Source organism: Chiloscyllium plagiosum, chromosome 18 (assembly GCF_004010195.1).
Source record: "Chiloscyllium plagiosum isolate BGI_BamShark_2017 chromosome 18, ASM401019v2, whole genome shotgun sequence".
In the NCBI taxonomy this organism is placed as follows: Eukaryota; Metazoa; Chordata; class Chondrichthyes; order Orectolobiformes; family Hemiscylliidae; genus Chiloscyllium; species Chiloscyllium plagiosum.
In genome coordinates, this window is record NC_057727.1 from 43,702,833 (window position 1) to 43,722,147 (window position 19,315).

At 39.2% G+C, this 19,315-nt stretch overlaps 1 protein-coding gene across 5 annotated transcripts in view; it reads right to left on the bottom strand.

Annotated features, from left to right (window-relative positions):
* Positions 1-3,010: 3,010 nt before the first annotated feature.
* uba3 (ubiquitin-like modifier activating enzyme 3) overlaps positions 3,011-19,315 on the bottom strand; it is a 36,838-nt gene continuing 20,533 nt past the window's right edge. For 3 of the 5 annotated variants that reach the window (XM_043708318.1, XM_043708319.1, XM_043708320.1), the window contains 8 exons: positions 13,933-14,046; positions 13,795-13,848; positions 9,137-9,173; positions 8,954-9,035; positions 8,230-8,330; positions 6,019-6,082; positions 5,861-5,915; positions 3,011-3,840 (listed from right to left, as the gene is read on the bottom strand). In XM_043708318.1, coding sequence (XP_043564253.1) covers positions 3,752-3,840; positions 5,861-5,915; positions 6,019-6,082; positions 8,230-8,330; positions 8,954-9,035; positions 9,137-9,173; positions 13,795-13,848; positions 13,933-14,046 — 596 coding nt within the window. In that variant the 3' untranslated portion in view covers positions 3,011-3,751. Of the gene's footprint in view, positions 3,841-5,860; positions 5,930-6,018; positions 6,083-8,229; positions 8,331-8,953; positions 9,036-9,136; positions 9,174-13,794; positions 13,849-13,932; positions 14,047-19,315 lie in introns of those variants that run through there. The other 2 variants (XM_043708321.1, XM_043708322.1) reach the window with 2 other exon arrangements.

Genomic DNA, 19,315 nt, shown 5'->3' on the forward strand with positions numbered 1-19,315 from the left:
ATGTTGATGCGCCTGTTCCACGATTGCTGCCTGACCTGCTGTGCTCTCCCAGCACCACACTTTTTATCTCTGATCTCCAGTTCTCACTTTCTCATGGAATATAGTTTTGCAAAGGAAATCTGGAGAAAGATGCAGTGGCTTTTGTCAGGGTTTGTCTCGAACAGCGAGGTAAAAACAATGACTGCAGATGCTGGAAACCAGATTCTGGATCAGTGGTGCTGGAAGAGCACAGCAATTCAGGCAGCATCCGACGAGCAGCAAAATCGACGTTTCGGGCAAAAGCCCTCAGCTCCAAGACACAGAAACAAACAGCAATTGCACCTGGATAACCATCAACTTGGTGAAACGTGCTCTTTGATCTGCCTAAAACTTATTGGCGTTCCAGAGCAAGGAGTTTACCTCAACCAAGTGTTGCGGACTGGCGCATCCCAAGGTCTAGGACTACATAGTGGGGGAATGCACTGAGGTCTGGGGCAGCTGCTGCCAAGACACAGTGGGGAAAGATCACTGTCAGAAATTTTTCTACCCAAGTTAAATGGTGGGGGGGGGAAATCTATTCAGTTACATTTGAGACACTGGGAGGGTCTGATTTGCACAAGTATGAAAATGCCTCCAATGTTTGCTGGTTTCTTCATATGCTACTTGTAAGAACTGAACTGCTTTAGTGAATATGTATATAAAAATGTTCTTGCGAATAAAGTGTACTTTTGAAATTATAAAGACTCCCATATATCAGCTGTCACCAGGAGGTAAAGCTCCCAAACCTGTGGATGCTTTGGAACTTAAACTTGAGTATGGACAAACCTATGCAATTTTGTTTTAATTAAAAGTTCATCAACCTTAAAAAAAATCTTTGGTAATACTGCCTGACCTGGAGTTTTACAGTGGGGAATGAGGCCCTTCAGCCCATTACATGCATACTGGTAATCAATCATCTATTTACTGGAGTCTATTTTCTATCATTTGTCTTAAAGCCTTGAATGTTGAGACTTTTGGTGATCCAAATTGAGAACTTGAAGCATTGCCTATTTTCATTCCTTTTTAGTACACTGTCCGCATATACCAAAAAAGTGTATTCTGGAGCATGCTTAAGTACCATCACCCCTCCTACTCACCCCAAAGTGTGAAGAGCTCATGGACTTGGATCAAAGTCACCCAATCATTTGCCTCTGTCACATCTTCCCTTCCACTAGCCCAAATTTGAGTTTCTTGCCTATTTTCCTATTTGCCTTATCTTTGATCATCTTGTCCATGAAAACCATCTCATACTCCATCAATCTTATTCCCACTAAAGAGATCTCAACTTTACTCATCTCAATATTAGCTAAACTGTAAATGGTTCTCTTCAAATATTGTTGGACTCTCCTTTAAATTAGCCACCACAATCCTTTCCAAAAGAAAATTCCTTCAGCCTACTGTACTTGCAAACTACAATCTCATCTAATTGTCCTTTCTAAGCAAAGTGCTGTGATCTCCCAAATCAGTTTGCTATCTTTCCTGAAACTTCATGTTTGAATCCCTCGTTTGGTTTCTGTTCATTGTACCTAAATAGCTCTTATCAAAAAGTTTACAAATTATATCCTATTGATTATGACAAAGGTAAACTTTCCTCATTATTCCTGACTCGTCAGTAAACTATGACAGTTGACCCCACAATTTTCCTCCAACTGAGTGGGTCTGCTCATCTAAGCATTGCTGTCTCAGGAATGGCATCTATTCCTGTTCCTGCAGGAACCACAGAGCCAAAGAGTGAACTTTAGGCAATTTAGGTTTCATCTGCGTGCCGTATCAGGAGTTACTATTAGTTTTCATTTAGTATGCTGATGTCAGCCAATTCTACAGCAATAACACCCTTCTCAACTTATCTCCTGTTATAAAATTATCAGACCAAGTCTGAGTCAAATTATTTCTCCAACTAAATAATGCCAAGCCAGAAGCCATTGTTTTTGGTCAACACTCCAAATTGTCAAAATGCCAACTCCATCCCCTTCACAGGAAATAAGAGATTAAGGCCTTCTATTCCCAATCTATTTAACCTCAAGCTGAGCTTCGGACCTCATCTGAGCCATCACTAAGATAGTCCATATCTAGCACATTGCCCAACTTGAGTCGTCTTAGCTCATTTGAGCTAGGCACAGGATTAGGCAATTAAACCCCTGGAGCCTACTTCACCGTTTGATATGATCATGGTTGATCACATCTCGGCCTCAACTCCACTTTCTTGCCTACTCTCCATAACATTTAAACCCATTAATTAAAAATCCACATCCTCAAATTTACTTAGTGTCGCAACATCCACCACACTCTGGGGTAAATTCCACAGACCCTTTACTGCAGAAGCCCTCACTCATATTTCACTACCTCTAGGACTTGTCTACTCCAATGCCTTCCTGTACTCCAACATTCTATGAATTCAAGGCCATCCAAAATTCCATCATTTTCTTTTTGCAGCAAACCTTGTCCCTGTATCACCCATCCCTTTGCTTGTTGATCGACATTAGGTCACAGTCAAAAAGGGTGGCATTGGAAAAGCACAGCAGACTAGGCAGCATGTGAGGAGCAGGAGTGTCAACATTAGGGCATAAGCTCTTCATCAAATTCCAGCATCTGCAGTCCTCACTTTCTCCGACATTGGGTGAAATCTCGATTTTAAAATTCTTACCTTTGTTGACAAATCCCTCTATGGCCTTACCCTTTCCATCTCTGTATTCTTCTCCAGCCCCAAAGATGTCAGCTATATATGCTCATCTGGATTTAACTGCTTGTCTTATTGCCTTCAGTTGCCTCAACTGTAAGCTCTGAAATTTCCTTCCTACATCACTCTGCCTCTCTACATTGCTTTAGTCCTTGAGACACCTTAAAATCTAACACTTTGAGCAGGCTTTTGTTCATCTGACTGATTATTGCTTTGGGCTTTACTGTTATATACCTGTTCTACAGTGGTATTAAGTACCTGGGACATATTACACCAAAAGAGCTTTACAAGTTATTAGTTAATGCACAACCCCTCTCCAAGAGAATTATTGCTCATTTTATTACAGTATTCTCAACTTCTTTTGGAGTATTTTCAAAGGGAAGATACTGTACATTTCAGAATTTTAAAAAAGTTACAACAGTTTCTGATATGGGGCTTCTTAGTACTACACATCATGAGGAAAGACATTTTTGGCGTAAAGTAGCATTCTTTACAGCATTATAAAACCATTCATAACCAAAAACTGTAATATATGACATCTGGATAACTTTCCACTTGTGAAATGCAAGTCTAGATTTTAAGTTAATTAACTAAGGACTTTAGGTAATACAAGTTTAAATAAATCAGACACATTTGTTCAAGCTAATACTCCATTCAATAAATATATAAAATGTGAATTGTGTAACTGAACAAAAATCTTGCTTGAAAATTTGACAAAAATAATTACTTAAACACAATATGATTTCTTGCTGGCTTAAAACAATCTTAACTCAATAATTACAATGGATGAAATTAAGAAAAGGAATTACATGCCCCAGTTTCCTATATATGTCATTCCTACCACGATACATTGGTGACTCTGTTCATATCCCATTTCAAACATAATATATACAATGCACCCTCAGCAATTTACGGTCTGATGTGATACCAGCAAAGGTATTGCAGTTTAAATCCAAGATTGTTAGAAAGTGACAAAGTCTAGTACACTGGTAAACATATCAATACTTCTCCTAAAAGCATTTTTATATAATTTGCTCAGAATGTTTTCAAAATCAGTCAAGTGGTGAAATGGAGTTTGAAAATCACTGTCTGAGGTGTTGTTATATCAGCCACTGCCAATTCCTGTCCATTTGTAAGGCCCAATTCTGGAAAACAAAATGTCAATTGGAGGTTATAAATTGATTCTTCATAAGAAATCGACAAACAAGCAAGTACAAATGCTTATTAGAAACTGATCAGTTTATTTTTATTTAAAAGTGCATTCCCAACGCTGGTAATGAATTGAAATAACACCATTAATTCATAGGATGTTACTACTGCTGATGAATAAATGTTGATCTTGCCATCATAATTGCCAAAGTGGTGATGTTGAGCTGCCTTCGTTAACCACTTAAGTACATGTTGTACAGGTACAACCACTGTGCTATGAAAAGAACTCCAGGACTTTGACCCAGCAACAGTGAAGGGATGGCAATACAGCTCCAAGTCAGGATGATGTGAGATGTGGACGAAACTTAAACTGTACTTCTCCCAAACTCGAGACATTACAGCTCTCAAGTTTGGAATAGAAATAGAAAATGTTAGAAAAACTCAGTAGGTCTGGCAGCATCTGCGAAGAAGGAAACTAGTCAATGTTCCAATCTGATCTGACTCTTCTTCAGAACCTTTTCCAAAAATAAATGGGAAGAGATTGAACAAGTGGGAAAAGACAGAGACAAGGCAGACAACAGGAAGTGCCTGGGGGGGTGGGGGGAAAACGGGATGACAATGCCAAGCCAGCCCTGTTATTGGACTTTGGGAAGGAGGTAAAAACAGCCTGTATGTGGTTGGGGGATTACAAGATGGGGAGCTGTGGAAAGGAGATTCCCAGGGGAGACAGTTTTAGTAGCAGTTCTGGAAATAACAGCTTGATATTCAGAGGTAAAGTCATGATCCAGAGAGAGATTATATGGTGGTGTTGGACAATCAGCTTTTGCAAGGTGGCACACTGGACAACAGCTCTATCAGCACGCTTGTTAAAGTCAGGATTAGGATAGTTTGTTGCTGTTATTCACTAGCGCACTGATGAGCCAAACGGCCTTTATCTGTGCTGTACATCTCTTTATACTGAGAAAGAAACAAAGGGTAACTCAGTATTGAAAAAAAATGTGCTTTCATCACAAAGTTAGAAGGTACTTTCAAATGAGCCCTTGGAAATTTACCGAGGGCTCATTTGAAAGTACCTTCTAACTTTGTGATTTGCTGCAATGCATCTTGTTGATAGAAGATACAACTATCACTATGTGCTATCTGTGCAGGAAATGACAGAATTGTGGGATGGATGTGTAGAATGACAATCATGAGTTAATTTGCCATAGATGGCCCTCAGTTAAGTGTCATTAAAGCTGCACTCCCCCTTGAGGACATAGGATATTAGTGGAGCACATGAGCTTTTTCCCAAAACTGACGATAGCTTCATGGTCATCCTTAGACTCTTAATTCTAGATTGTAATTGAATCCACCATCTATCATAGCACAATTTGAACTCAAATTTCCAAAATATTACTTGGATCAATAGTCTAGTGATAATACCACTAACCACTGCCTCCGTTCAGTAATAGAAATGCCATCAAATGTCAAAGAAAGATGCTTAAGATTCTCTCTTGTTGGATTTGGTTATTACTTGGCACTTTAGTAAAGCAACATTTGCACAAGATCATTTAATACAAATCAAAGCACAATGCTTCAGGCAACACAAGGGACAGAAAGGCATAATGGACCAGAAGGTCAGCTCCTCTCTTGCATTTTGTATACTTACAAATCAGTAAATCGAAACAATTTAAAAACTAAATCCCTTTCCTCCAAAAAAACTGTTGCTTTAATGGAAATGTGAATGCAAAAATTCTTAGCAAAATGAGAAACAGTTATTTCATCTCTCTTTAGCTCTCAACATGCTGTTAGTATTCATCATAAATATATTCCTGGAATATTCAGCAATACATCAACTTTAAGTACTCTCAGGATTCCAGAATGCTTATTTTTCAGGAATCCTGATTAGTAAAATCAAGCAATCAGAAATGCTGAGTGCTCAGCTACACACGAACAACACTCAGCAAGCTGTAAGTACACCAACATTTTACCCTGTGGAAGAATGTCATAAAATCCTGACAACACTTAACATCTTACCTTTCAGAGTTTTTGAAAGATTTGGTCTCGTCCTTTCTTCAATTGATGCTACAGTCTGTAAAATGAGAGCTGACTTGAGCTTTCAATACAGCAATCTCTCAATTTTTTTTGTTGTTTATACATTGCAAATTGAATTATTACAAAACTAATTTTCTTACTTGTAAATACAGTGTTTTATTCTTTCCATCCAAAGTTGCAGTGATAGCTGGAGATTTCATTTGTCTGTGTAGAATATGGACAAAAATTACTACATTGATCAAAATGGGCACTCTCTCTCCCTTTATTAAGACTATTTGTGAACGATTAGCTGGACTGTCCTTGCTTCTTTACTCTTACATCATTTTTTTGTGCACGATACCTTTAGTACAGTAGTGATCATGACTTAAAATGACTGCCCAATTAAAGGTAAAAATAAAGGTTCTGACTAACTGTTGCTTCAGTTCTTTGGAACAAAATAATTGGGGATTTCCACTTCATGTAATAACGTAAACGTTTAATTAAAACCAATTGTTGGAGAAACTTACTAAGTCTGGCAAGGCAGTGGGCGGCACGGTGGCACAGTGGTTAGCACTGCTGCCTCACAGCGCTATAGACCCGGGTTCAATTCCCGACTCAGGCGACTGACTGTGTGGAGTTTGCACGTTCTCCCCGTGTCTGCGTGGGTTTCCTCCGGGTGCTCCAGTTTCCTCCCACAGTCCAAAGATGTGCAGGTCAGGTGAATTGGCCATGCTATATTGCCCGTAGTGTTAGGTTAAAGGGGTAAATGTAGGGGTATGGGTGGGTTGCGCTTCGGCAGGTCGGTGTGGACTTGTTGGGCCGAAGGGCCTGTTTCCACACTGTAAGTAATCTAATCTAATCTGACTCTACCTAGGTATTCTGTACCTAAAATGGCACCATACATTGGTGACATTATTACAGTGTAATTAATCTTATAACTGACGCTGTTGTACCTAGATACTTTTGTATCCAAGATGGCACAGGGAGTGGGAACTTTAAATTTTTCACTGTGCTCATTTGAGTACATGACAATAAAGCTCATTCATTCAATTCAGCGAGTGGCAGTGGAAGGAAAATATTCTACCTGGAAGTCTGTGGTGAGTGGTGTTCCACAGGGCTCTGTCCTTGGGCCTCTACTGTTTGTAATTTTTATTAATGACTTGGATGAGGGGATTGAAGGATGGGTCCGCAAGTTTGCAGATGACACAAAGGTTGGAGGTGTCGTTGACAGTATAGCGGGCTGTTGTAGGCTGCAGCGGGACATTGACAGGATGCAGAGATGGGCTGAGAGATGGCAGATGGAGTTCAACCTGGATAAATGAGGTGATGCATTTTGGAAGGTCAAATTTGAAAGCTGAGTACAGGACTAAGGATAGGATTCTTGGCAGTGTAGAGGAACAGAGGGATCTTGGTATGCAGGTACATAGATCCCTTAAAATGGCCACCCAAGTGGACAGGGTTGTTAAGAAAGCATATGGTGTTTTGGCTTTCATTAACAGGGGGATTGAGTTTAAGAGTCGTGAGATCTTGTTGCAGCTCTATAAAACTTTGGTTAGACCGCACTTGGAATACTGCGTCCTGTTCTGGTCGCCCTATTATAGGAAAGATGTGGATGTTTTGGAGAGGGTTCAGAGGAGGTTTACCAGGATGCTGCCTGGACAGGAGGGCTTATCTTATGAACAGAGGTCGACTGAGCTCGGACTTTTTCCACTGGAGAAAAGGAGGAGAGGGGACTTAATTGAGGTATACAAGATAATGAGAGGCATAGATAGAGTCGATAGCCAGAGACTATTTCCCAGGGCAGAAATGACTAACACAAGGGGTCATAGTTTTAAGCTGGTTAGAGGAAAGTATAGAGAGGATATCAGAGGCGGGTTCTTTACACAGAGAGTTGTGAGAGCATGGAATGCGTTGCCAGCAGCAGTTGTGGAAGCAAGGTCATTGGGGACATTTAAGAGACTACTGGACATGCATATGGTCACAGACATTTGAGGGTGCATACATGAGGATCAGTGGTCGGCACAACATTGTGGGCTGAAGGGCCTGTTCTGTGCTGTACTGTTCGATGTTCTATGTTCTAATTCAGTTCAGAAAGGAGCTTAAATATTAAAAATGAAAATACTTCCCAAATTTTCTTTTCAGCGCTCCCTCTCCCTAATACACATATAGGCAAACTTGCTCTCCATTACTACTTCTACATTTGCCTTGTTCCTTTCCTTGCTCTGATACCAGAAAGTAGGCAAATCCTCAATGGGAAAAATCAGTCCAAGCCTTAATTGTTAATGACAGTATGTCCGCAAGACAACAACTGGAATGACATACTAAAATATACAGAGACCTAACGGAGAAGGTGAATATTGAAAGGATCTTACAGTGAAGCACTTTGAGTCAAGTAATCTAGGAGTTCTTGAAGTTTTGCAGATGGTGAAAATTGCAGGTCCTGAGGTACCTGGCTGCAGGCAGGACAGTTTTCCTTGAAGGAAAAACGTATAAAAATAGAAAATGTAGAACCATCTCAGACCCCGTTTCATATTTTCCAATAGTTAAAAAGATAAAAACAAGCATTCTTTCAGACAAATTAATGGATTTCAATTTGTAAATTTCTAGAAAAACATTTACAAAAATATTTTTATTGACTTACTCTATGTTGTTCACTACTTAAGGTTGGACATGTCATAACTGAAGATGCATCTTAATAGTATTTTTCAAGCCTCACACCTAAAGGATAAAAAGTTCACTTTTTATGCTTTAGTATTGTCTTGTTCATTTACTTCATGGGGCAGTGCTCCCACCTATCCACTTTGGCCTATATAATGCTGTACAGCATTATAGAGTGTAAACCAAAGTCTCCTTCACATCTTTGCTACGAAGCAGGGGTTAGGACCCTCTGCACTTTCGTCACACCCGTGGGTCAGGACTTAATGCATCAAAAACAAATTAATCCTTACTTCTGATGGCTACACTCTTTCAGATATTCACACTTTAAAGAGTTTCAAAATTAAAAGTGGAATTAAAAACACAGGATAAAGTGGTGACTTGCATATCACACCCAACAGATAAAGGTTTGTCTATCACATTATAAAGTCAGATACCCACCTTACGTTCTGCTTCAAACGTGTATGTGTAAAGGCCGTCAACATCATTGAACACCAAGTAGTTATTCAGAGGAATATATGCACTGAAAAAGTAACACTGTGCAATTTAAACCTTTATTGCAAACAGACATGATTATGAAAGTCAGGACCAATGTTTAATAAATGTTTAAAAACAAAAGTTTACCTTGATGCAATTTTGAAGACTTCAGTTGCACATACAGCTGAGGAAAAAAATACTTTAATTTAAAAAGCTCTATATTTTCTCAAAATTAACATTTAATGCTTAGAATCCCTACAGCGTGGAAACAAGTTATTTGGCCCAAAAGTCCACACTAACCCTCTGAAGAGTAAGCCACCCAGACCCATTGCCCTATACTCTGTTTCCCCTGACTAATGCACTTAACCCTCACATCCCTGAACACTATGGGCAATTTAGCAGAGCCCATTCACCTAAGCTGCACATTGTTGGACTGTGGGAGGAAACCAGAGCACCTGAAGGAAACCGGAGCACCTGAAGGAAACCCATGCAGTAATGTGGAGAAAATGCAAACTCCACACACAGTCACCAGAGGTTGGAATCAAACCCAGGTCCCTGGTGCTGTGAGGAAGCAGTGCTAACCACTGAGCCACCGTGCCACCAAAACGTAACACATTCAACCTGCAAGTAATAACCAAAATTAACAAAATTATAGTCCTAAAGTAAGCGTGGTATCCAGCTTCTGCCAAAATTTGATTAAAGTGACCTTTAATAAGTTTTGAAATTGTTATTTACTTGTTTATATTTTGTTTTGCAATTTTATGACAGACTAGACAACTTTTTAAGACTGCGTTCTAAGCATAAGTTTATTTAAATCTGATATATTACAATGCTAAGCTACAAAACAGAAGTAGTAACTAATGATGTGTCAGAATTGCTCTCCCTGTTCACATCTGATTGGTCCATGGTTCATGAGACACTCAGGCTGCCACCTGTTGTTTTCACTAGGTATTGCAATAAAGATATTCCAGAAGTTCTTTTTAAAGTATATTCATTGTCATTCAGGGATCAATCCAAAATTCATCTCTCATTGAGGGAGCTTTACATGGCCCAAAATGTAATAAAAACTGCAAGCCTTTTATTTCCCCCCCATGGGAGATTTATTATGCAACCAATTACACCACAATAATTCATTAAGACATGAAATACTGAATTCAGCCATGATTGCTCAGCACTCTATTGACTGAAGTTTCAGACAATTTCATTTTTAAAAGTAGCATCAAACTTGAATTTTTCTCCCTAGAATATTGCATTTTGCCCTGAAATATGATAACTATTCAGAGTTAGGTTAAAAAAATTGAAATAGTACAATACATCACTGCATAAGATACAGGTCAAAAGACTAAACAGAAAAAGTATAAAAAGTGTTTAAAAAATTGAGAAAAATATAAAAAGATAGTAAGAATTTGTATAAATATTAAAAAAGAAAGGAATTAACCAACTGAGCAATCCTCTAATTAAAAGTGTGTCTGGGAAAGTAATGCAAAGATACACTGCGCATGTATATTGCACTAGTTTTCACTTAAAAATACAAGTAACATGCCAGAAAAAGCTGTAAATTGGGAATTGGAAGGGAAGGAAGAATAAATAAGAAAACAATCACCAATTAATGACAGGAGTACATTCAGTGAACTACAAGCTGACATACTCTCACAAACCACTGACCTTCGTTCTAAGGTCATAAAAGAAATGGCAAGACTGGTTGATGCATTGGTTTTAATACTCAAATTCTCTAGCTTCAGGAAAGGTTCCCTTAGATTGGTAAAAATGAATTTAACTCCTTTATTCAAAAGGGAAGAACACAGAGCAGGAAACTACAGACCAGTTCACTTAATTTCTTTTATTAGGAAGTTGGCAACTTTTGACCACTTATATAAATTAATTGGATAAAAGTGTGGTTACTACAATTTTTGGTGACAAAGATAGATAGGAAAGTAAGTTTCGAAGAGGATATATGAAAGCTATAAAGGGAGAGAAAGAAGTTAAGAAAATTGGCAAATATCATTGAAATAGGTGGGAAAATGTGAAGGGCAAGAAGAATAAAAAATAAGCATATTATCTAAATAATGAAAGATTGCAGAGATCAGATGCAGAGACATCTGGATGCCTTATATGCAAATGCAGCAAGTATTTCAGAAAGCTCCTTATTGCGAGGGGAATGGAATAAAAAGTAGAGATATAATACTTCAGTCATACAGAGCACAGGGTACTGTGTACAGTATTGGCTTATTTATTTAAGGAAGAATATAAACACACAGTAAGTAGTTAGAGAAGATTTGCTCGACTAATATGCAGGAATGGGGGAGTTGTCTTAACAGTAAAGTCGGAACATGCTAAGCTTATATACGCTAAATTTTAGAGAAGTGAATTTCAAAATGTATTAAACACAAGTTCCTAAGGGATTTTGATAGGGTGCATTGAAAAGGATGTATCATCTTGTGGAGATTCTATGCTTAAGGGTATATGAAGAGTGTAAAATAGAGATTAGGAGACATTTTTTCCCTCACAGGGTGAGTGTCTTTGGAACACTCTCCCTGATAAGGCAGCAGAAGCAAAGTTCTTAAATATTTGTAAGGCAGAATTAGACAGATCCGTGATAAGCAAGAGGATTAAAGGTTATTAGGACAGGCAGGTATGTCCAGATCAGCAATAATCTTACTGAATGACAGTATAGGCTTAGGGTGCCCAGGTAGTCTGTTTCTGCTTCGAATTAGAATTTACATTACTCCTTCAGAAGGAGAATAAACATCACAGACATCCTTTCAGCACTGAAGTGCAATCTAATTGTAAATATGATTTTAATTCGAAATTTAGATTAGATTAGATTAGAGTGTGGAAACAGGCCCTTCGGCCCAACAAGTCCACACCGACCTGCCGAAGCGAAACCCACCCATACCCCTACATTTACCCCTTACCTAACACTACGGGCAATTTAGTATGGCCAATTCACCTAACCTGCACATCTTTGGACTGTGGGAGGAAACCGGAGCACCCGGAGGAAACCCACGCAGACACGGGGAGAACGTGCAAACTCCACACAGTCAGTCGCCTGAGTCGGGAATTGACCTGGGTCTCGGGCGCTGCGAGGCAGCAATGCTAACCACTGTGCCACCGTGCCGCCCACTTTATTAATATTTAGTAAATATTAATAGTGTAACAATACTAAACATGAAGCATTCAGTCCTGTAACAGTGTTTTATCAAAGCCTTTACCGGTCTAGGTTGAAAATCTTACCAATACAAAGTTGGAATATAATACAAAGGAGATTAGAATGCAGAGCAGTTGCTTCACACATGGCTCTTTAGTTTCAGGAGCTATGAACAAGACCAACTGAAACTGCTGGGAACATAATCTAGCTCTGACAGCGATACCAATTCTGTAATTTGAGAGAACCACTGACTAATTTGGTGTGGGGATGCCGATGCTGGACTGGAGTGGACAAAGTCTGAAGTCACACAACACCAAGCTATAGTCCAACAGGTTTGTTTGAAATCACTAGCTTTCGGATTGCTGCTCCTCTGTCACTCAACAATGGAGCAGTGCTCCTAAAGCTTGTGATTTCAAATAAATCTAGTGGACTATATCTTAGTGTCATGTGACTTCCAATTTGATGTCTCACAGTAATCAATCCCATGCCAGAACACATTACACAAACAACAGATGTAAGAAAGTTACACTGAGAAAAATATTTGTACTTGTTACCTGTTAGCTGCCATGAACCAGATTTTGCATTTGCTTGTCAAAAATGCAATAGTTCTAGCATCTACCATTATTGCTTACAAAAAAAAGTGCGGTTAAATTGCTGCCAATTCACTCAGAAGAAATGCTCTGGACTGTATGCCCTGTGCTTGCTGACCAACACTGACTAATGATCAAATTTTAAAATTCTAATCGTCAAATTCAAATATGACATCGTTTCTCCACCATTGCTTGAACTTCTCCAACTCCACATTGCTGATCTCTGTGTTCTTCTAATGTTAATGTTGTGTCCACACCTAATACTAATTCCTTCACCACTAGCAGTGGTGCCTTCAATTGCTTAGGCCCCAGGCTCTGGACATCCTTCCCTACACCCCTCTCTCTCTACCTCACTTTTCTCATTTAAGACACTCAAAATTGGCCTTTTTGAACAGGTCTTTACCTGGACTGAACAGCTTCTTACCTGGCTGTGTCATACTGCTTTTACTAGTTCTATAAAGCGTCCCGAATATTTCATTACATTAAGGGGGTTATATAATTAAATGCTGTTGTGGTTTTAAGTAAACCTCCTAACAAATAAAACAATGGCCTACCCATTCACTATGAATCAAAGATTCAGAATTTCAGGATCAGAGAATGGTTGCTACTCAGAAGGACACCATTTGGTCCCCTGCAAGGGGAGTTTATGTTGTTTCACTCTTCTGGCATTTTCTGTTGTAAAGCAAATTCTCTCTCCCATTGCTACCCATTTCACTTGCAAAGCCAAGATTGAACCTGCCTCCACTACACAACCACACGCTCTAGATCTTAACCAGTAGCTGCATAAAAAGAACTTTCCCATGTTGTCACTGATATTGTGTTCTCGACCCTTTTACCAATTGGAACATTAGTTAGGGACAAATCATTCTGATAGCTGTAAAGCACGGAACTGTTTAAAGTTTCTTGATCTCTTTAAAGCAGTATCGAACATTTAATACTGGTAAAACTAACTTGGGTAACTTGCTGATACTGTACTTTCATGTTTCCATAAATATAAACCTCACACCCATCTCTTAATGCCATGCAAAAAAACCCAGTTCAAAATGTTACTTCACCATTAACTTTACCTGCAATTACTGCATTGGTAGATGCTACTGCAGGGATAATTCTCTTAATAACACCTGGAACAAACAATAAAAAGTCGCATCAATATGTATTCAAACTTACAGCAATACAAATTTATATTCCTATTTTGTAGGACCTACCTTGAGTAAGCCTATATGTTATACCAGTTATGTTAAAGTGAGTAGCTCTTTCAAGTGATTTCTGAAAAACCCACTGTATATGCTCAGGATCATCACCATCCAGTGCAACGCCCTCTGTAGGAAAAACAAAATTCTTCATTTTTGTAACAAAGCATATTGTACAGAGTGCATTAGATATAAGTGAATCTCGAAGTTAAGCCACAAAACTGCTCAATATTTTCTGATTCAGTAAATTAAACCAACACTGAGAATTAGAACACTTCCACTTCAAACCCTCTTGAATACAATACTAGATATTTGCAAGAAAGGCCTGCAAAGCCAATGTGCCAAAACATCACCTACAAAAGACAATCTCACAAGCATGTGTAAGAATTTCTGTTTCTAATAACATCTGATATCAATTCTGAATAAGATTTTCTATTTAGCTGCAATTGTTGAATAATAGATAGTTATTGCCAAAGATTCACATCCATTTGGAACAGAATGAGTGATTAAACCAATTCTATAACCTGTTGCAAGTCCACTTCTACAGGAGTACCAAAGCTGGGAAGTTACAACGTGGGAGAATTTTAAGGTTGAAGTGAGGTGAGAAGTGCTGTTCTTTTTATAAAGAGAACAAAGTAATCCAAGAGAAGGGGAAATCACAAGGCTTGACAGCCGAGGTCCAGAGATACTAATTAAAATGAATAGCTGAAACAACTTGCTAGTTAAATTCAAACATCAGAGATGGACAGCTGAGACATGTTGCTTTCAATTCCCATGCCATATGGAAACTTCTGCTAGTTGAGTTTCAACACAGAATTTCTGAGCTTGAAGGACAGCTGGAGTCACTGGGGTGCATCAGAACAGTTTCCTGGATTGCACATTCCAGAAGTTGGCCAGCTCACTGGCAGAGGGAGTCCAGCACAGTAAATAGTTGGCGATTCAGGAGGAGGACGAGGACAAGGTACAGGGATTTTTTTGTTGTGACTTTTTTCACATTTCTAAAATAGTTTTTTTTTAATGAATAAAGTATATGTACATATATAGTCACTAGACTAGTGTGATTCTGTACAGAATCTTTACAAATATAGAACAAACTGAAGGTGTTGTCACTTATACAAGATTATATTTACAGACATTGGAGAGACAGAGGGTCCAATAACTGAACGGACCCCCATTGTACTTTGGCAGAAAGACCTTAGATGGTCTGTCCCCACTGTTACTTGGCAGAAGCTGCTATAAGCTTTAGTGTGACTCTCAGCGCCCAGTCCAGGACCTTGGAATGTGCCAGTTTGCAACACTTGGTGAAGGTCAACTTCTTGCTTTTGAAGACCAACAAGTTCCGGGCAGACCATAGGGCATCTTTCACTAAATTGATGGTCCTCCAAGCGCAATTGTTGTTTGTCTCAGTAAATCTTCTGGGGAACAGAACATAGAGCAGAGTCCAGCATCACAGAGCAGCTCGGGACAAACCTTGACAAAAACCACTGCATCTCTCTCCAGACTTCTTTGCAAAAGAAGGTGGTGTGCAACAGTCTTTACTAGACCCCACCTTAGCTGCTTCAAGGGTAGCATGCAGTGGCACAGAATGTCCAGGCATACATGAAGGACCTCACAGATAGTGACCTTCTCAACACCAAGAGATGTGTTGGTGCCCATTGGGAAGTTCTGGTGAAGAGGCATTCTGTCAAATCACTTTTGACAGTATGCTCAAGAAACAACCAAACAGGACTTACCTTCTTTTTCAACAGGGTCTAGAGGAAGCTACACATTTTATAACGAGTCAGGATGGGTGAACTCCCTCTCAGGAACATTCATTAGCTGCTCTCAGAATATCCAATCCCATTCCTTTCTGCTTCACAGACAGGATCACAAATTAAGCTTTGGCTAATCACACCTCTGCTTCCCCACTCCCTCCAAGAGGCAAGAAATGTCCTTCGGCTTTATGGCTAAAGATTTATCATCAATACTCATTATGATTCAAGATTATACAAGATGCATGTACAATTAGAACAATTAAAAGACATTTGATCTGACAGAAGAGGAGGAAAGGTTTAGGGGGATATGCACCAAATGTTGGGAAGTGGGACTAGTTTAGTTTGGGAAACTTGGTCAGCTTGGACTGGTTGGACCAAAGGGTCTGTTTCTGTTCTGTATGATTCTATGACTGTATGACTCTGAGATGAAATGGTAACTTTGGTGTAAAATGAATGAAATTCAGGATGATTCAGGCTACCAGTTGTAAAATGGGAAAACCATAAAGTAGAATCTTTTCTTACAATGATCTTGTTAAAAAAGTGGAATGCAGCAAGTAGGTACAACTCAAAGACACCAAACAGGTTTCAATGCACATTGTGAGTTTAGCGTCATTAAGAATGATAAATGGTTAGCTTTCTCCTGCAAGTGTTAATGTTGGTGTCCTGTGATCATTTGGTAGCCTGACCACTTCATGAGACATTGGAACCCTAGACAGGGGTAAATATAGGGGAGGGGAATAGGTCTGGGTGAGTTACTCTTTGGAGGGTCGGTGTGGACTTGTTGGGCCGAAGGGCCTGTTTCCATACTGTAGGGAATCTAATTTAATCAAATCAAGAAATCTAGTTTGGCAGCCAAATAACAAACATTTACAGGAACCTAGCAATTATATTTGCTATTGTAGTTTGTGATGCTGTTACGCAAACCTTGGCAAAAACATGGTTGAAGGCCACTAATTTTCCAATGGGTGTACTGAACAGACCTATAGAGAACAAGGAATGTCTTGGATGAAGGGCAAAATACACTAGAACTGAACAAAAAGGGGTCAGAAAATTATTGCCGTTTTTATCATCTGTGGTGACATATACATATTCCAGGCCATTTGAATGGTGGGACAGCAAACCAAATGAGATGGAGAGAGTGGGGATCGTTTTTTTTAAATTCTAAATCTAACAACTACAGAGTAGCTAGAATGCTGACTTATTGTACCAGTGTTATGAAGATGTGGGTATACCTTTAAGAGAGTTAAAAGCAGCAGAACTAATCGGACCCAGCATCAAGTGTACTCAAAAATGGTAACAATGTAACACTGGGTCGAACAATTTGATTAGTTCGTTGCTTGGGGACTAAAACAAATTTGAATTCAGCCAATCAATTTAAAATTATACCTGAAACATATCAAACTCTGATCCAGTTTGAATTGAGTATATGGACAATCTTAAAAGCCAATGACATAATCCGATGCTCTGGGACTATAAGGCAGGGGTAAATTGAACAGTTGAGAGGAGATCTGCCATGTCCTAGCATGTAAGGGACTGCTTGAAAAAAAATCTCTCAGACGTCCCTTTTTGATCAGTAACCTATAAGTGGAAATTCCTAACAAGGAGGAAAGAAGACACAGGAAGATCCGAAGACAAGAACCTACAGCTGCATGATTTTGAGATAAGAAGAAGTGTTGTTTTGTAAATTTTAATTGGGAGTATTATCGGACTATTATAGAAGGGAAGCTAAAAGTTAGTTTAGAGAAAGAAATTGTAAATAGTGATTAGTTAATTATTCTCTGTTATACTTTAAGAAATAAAGTTGTTAATTTTTACTTTAAATAGTTCTTGGCCACTCGATTTTTACAGATTACTGCATGGGATAAATCTTTTCTGTGTTATTGGTTTTAAATTAAGCAGGAGGGTTTACCTCATGTCGTAACAACCAGTGATTCTCGGAAGAGTGGGAGGACAGGGGTGGGTGTGTGAGTGAGTGAGTGAGTGAGTGAGTGAGTGAGTGAGTGAGTGAGTGAGTGAGTGAGTGAGTGAGAGAGAGAGAGAGAGAGACGGACAAACATACATACACACACAAATTACCCAGTTAAAGATCATTTTAAAAAGCATGTTACTGAAAAGAATGGGTGCGAGGAAAACCCCCAACATTACCTTGCTAGACAGCAGGCAAAGGAGTCCTGTACAAGTGGATGAAGAGACTGTAAAAGGTGGTGGAGGCCAGATGATCAATCTCAATATCATGTGGCTGATGACAAGATCCATCTTCATCAGGACCACAGTGTCAGCAGGTGGGAGAAGTTACATTTCTCTGAACTATGGTTTCGCAGCAGGGGTAGAGAGAGGCAGCCGAAGTCATCTGCGAGGCCCAACACCATTTTAAGATGCAGATTAACTTAACTTAGACAGCTAGAGAATATTCTTATTCTCCTTAATACATTCTTTCCCTTGTAATCTCTTTGTAGGAATTGACATTAAGATAAAGCAATTATGCCCGGTGCAAATGTCACTCAATCAGGTTTATAATTCTAAACGGAGAATAAACTATTTTCTTTCCAGTCTCCATTTTTCCAGCCTCGTGTTAGAAGTTATTGAAAGCAATTATTGAATCATCTTTCCTTCCTCTCCTGCCACTCCCTAAATCTTTAAAGAGATTGGTTGCCCCTTACCTCTCTTCCCCTGAAGACTCATCACCTGCCAATCACAGGTTGCTACTTTTCAATCACTGAACTGTCCTCCAATCAGAGATTTAGATTTAGTCTCTAAAGGAGCAGACAGACCTGGAGAGAGGAAACTGGTGATTGGAGGAGCTGGAGTAACCAGGTTAAAAGGAACAGAGTGACTCCTTCCATGGCAATTCTGGATTCAGTTCCCCAATTTTGACAGGAAATGTGCATTTTCTTTTTAAAAACAAACCTCCAGCAAGATGCACAAATTAAAAATTAGCCAAATGACAAATGTCTCATTTACGTAACTACTAATAATAGTCATCATCTTGAACACTAATATTAAAGTAATGCAAACATTTGAGTGTGAACTTTCACTGACTAGCATAATGTTTCGGTCATTCACCTTAATTTTTGCTGAGGTCCATCCTGAGCCGCTCCATGACACAGGACTGTGCTCGATGGTCTGTTCCCCGGGACGCATACCGAGACAAACATTGACTGTGCCTGGAGGACCATTAACTCTGTGAAAGACACGCTTTGGTCTGCCCAAAACTTGTTGGCCTTCGAGAACAAGAAGTTGACCCTGATTGAATATTGCAGACAGGCACATTCCAAGGTCCAGGACTATCTACTGATGGACGCACTAAAGCTTGTGGCAGTTGCTGTCAAGGCAGAACTAGGAAAGACCATCGTCTGAAGTCTTTCTGCCGAAGTTAAATAAGGGGTCTGTTCAGTCATCAGGCCGTCCTGGTGCCTCAAATGCATATAAACATAATCTGGTTCACGTAAGAGATGCCTTTGATTTGTTTGGATAGAATCTTGATATGTTATTGTATAGGATTGAATTGTGTTTGTGACTGTGTATAGAATGATATTATTTATGAATAGTGTAATTTTGAAACAAAAAAGCTGAAGTGAAGGAGTTGCAGAGTTTAGATTTATCAGTGCATATGCTCTTTTTAAGAACGTTATCAACAAATCCAA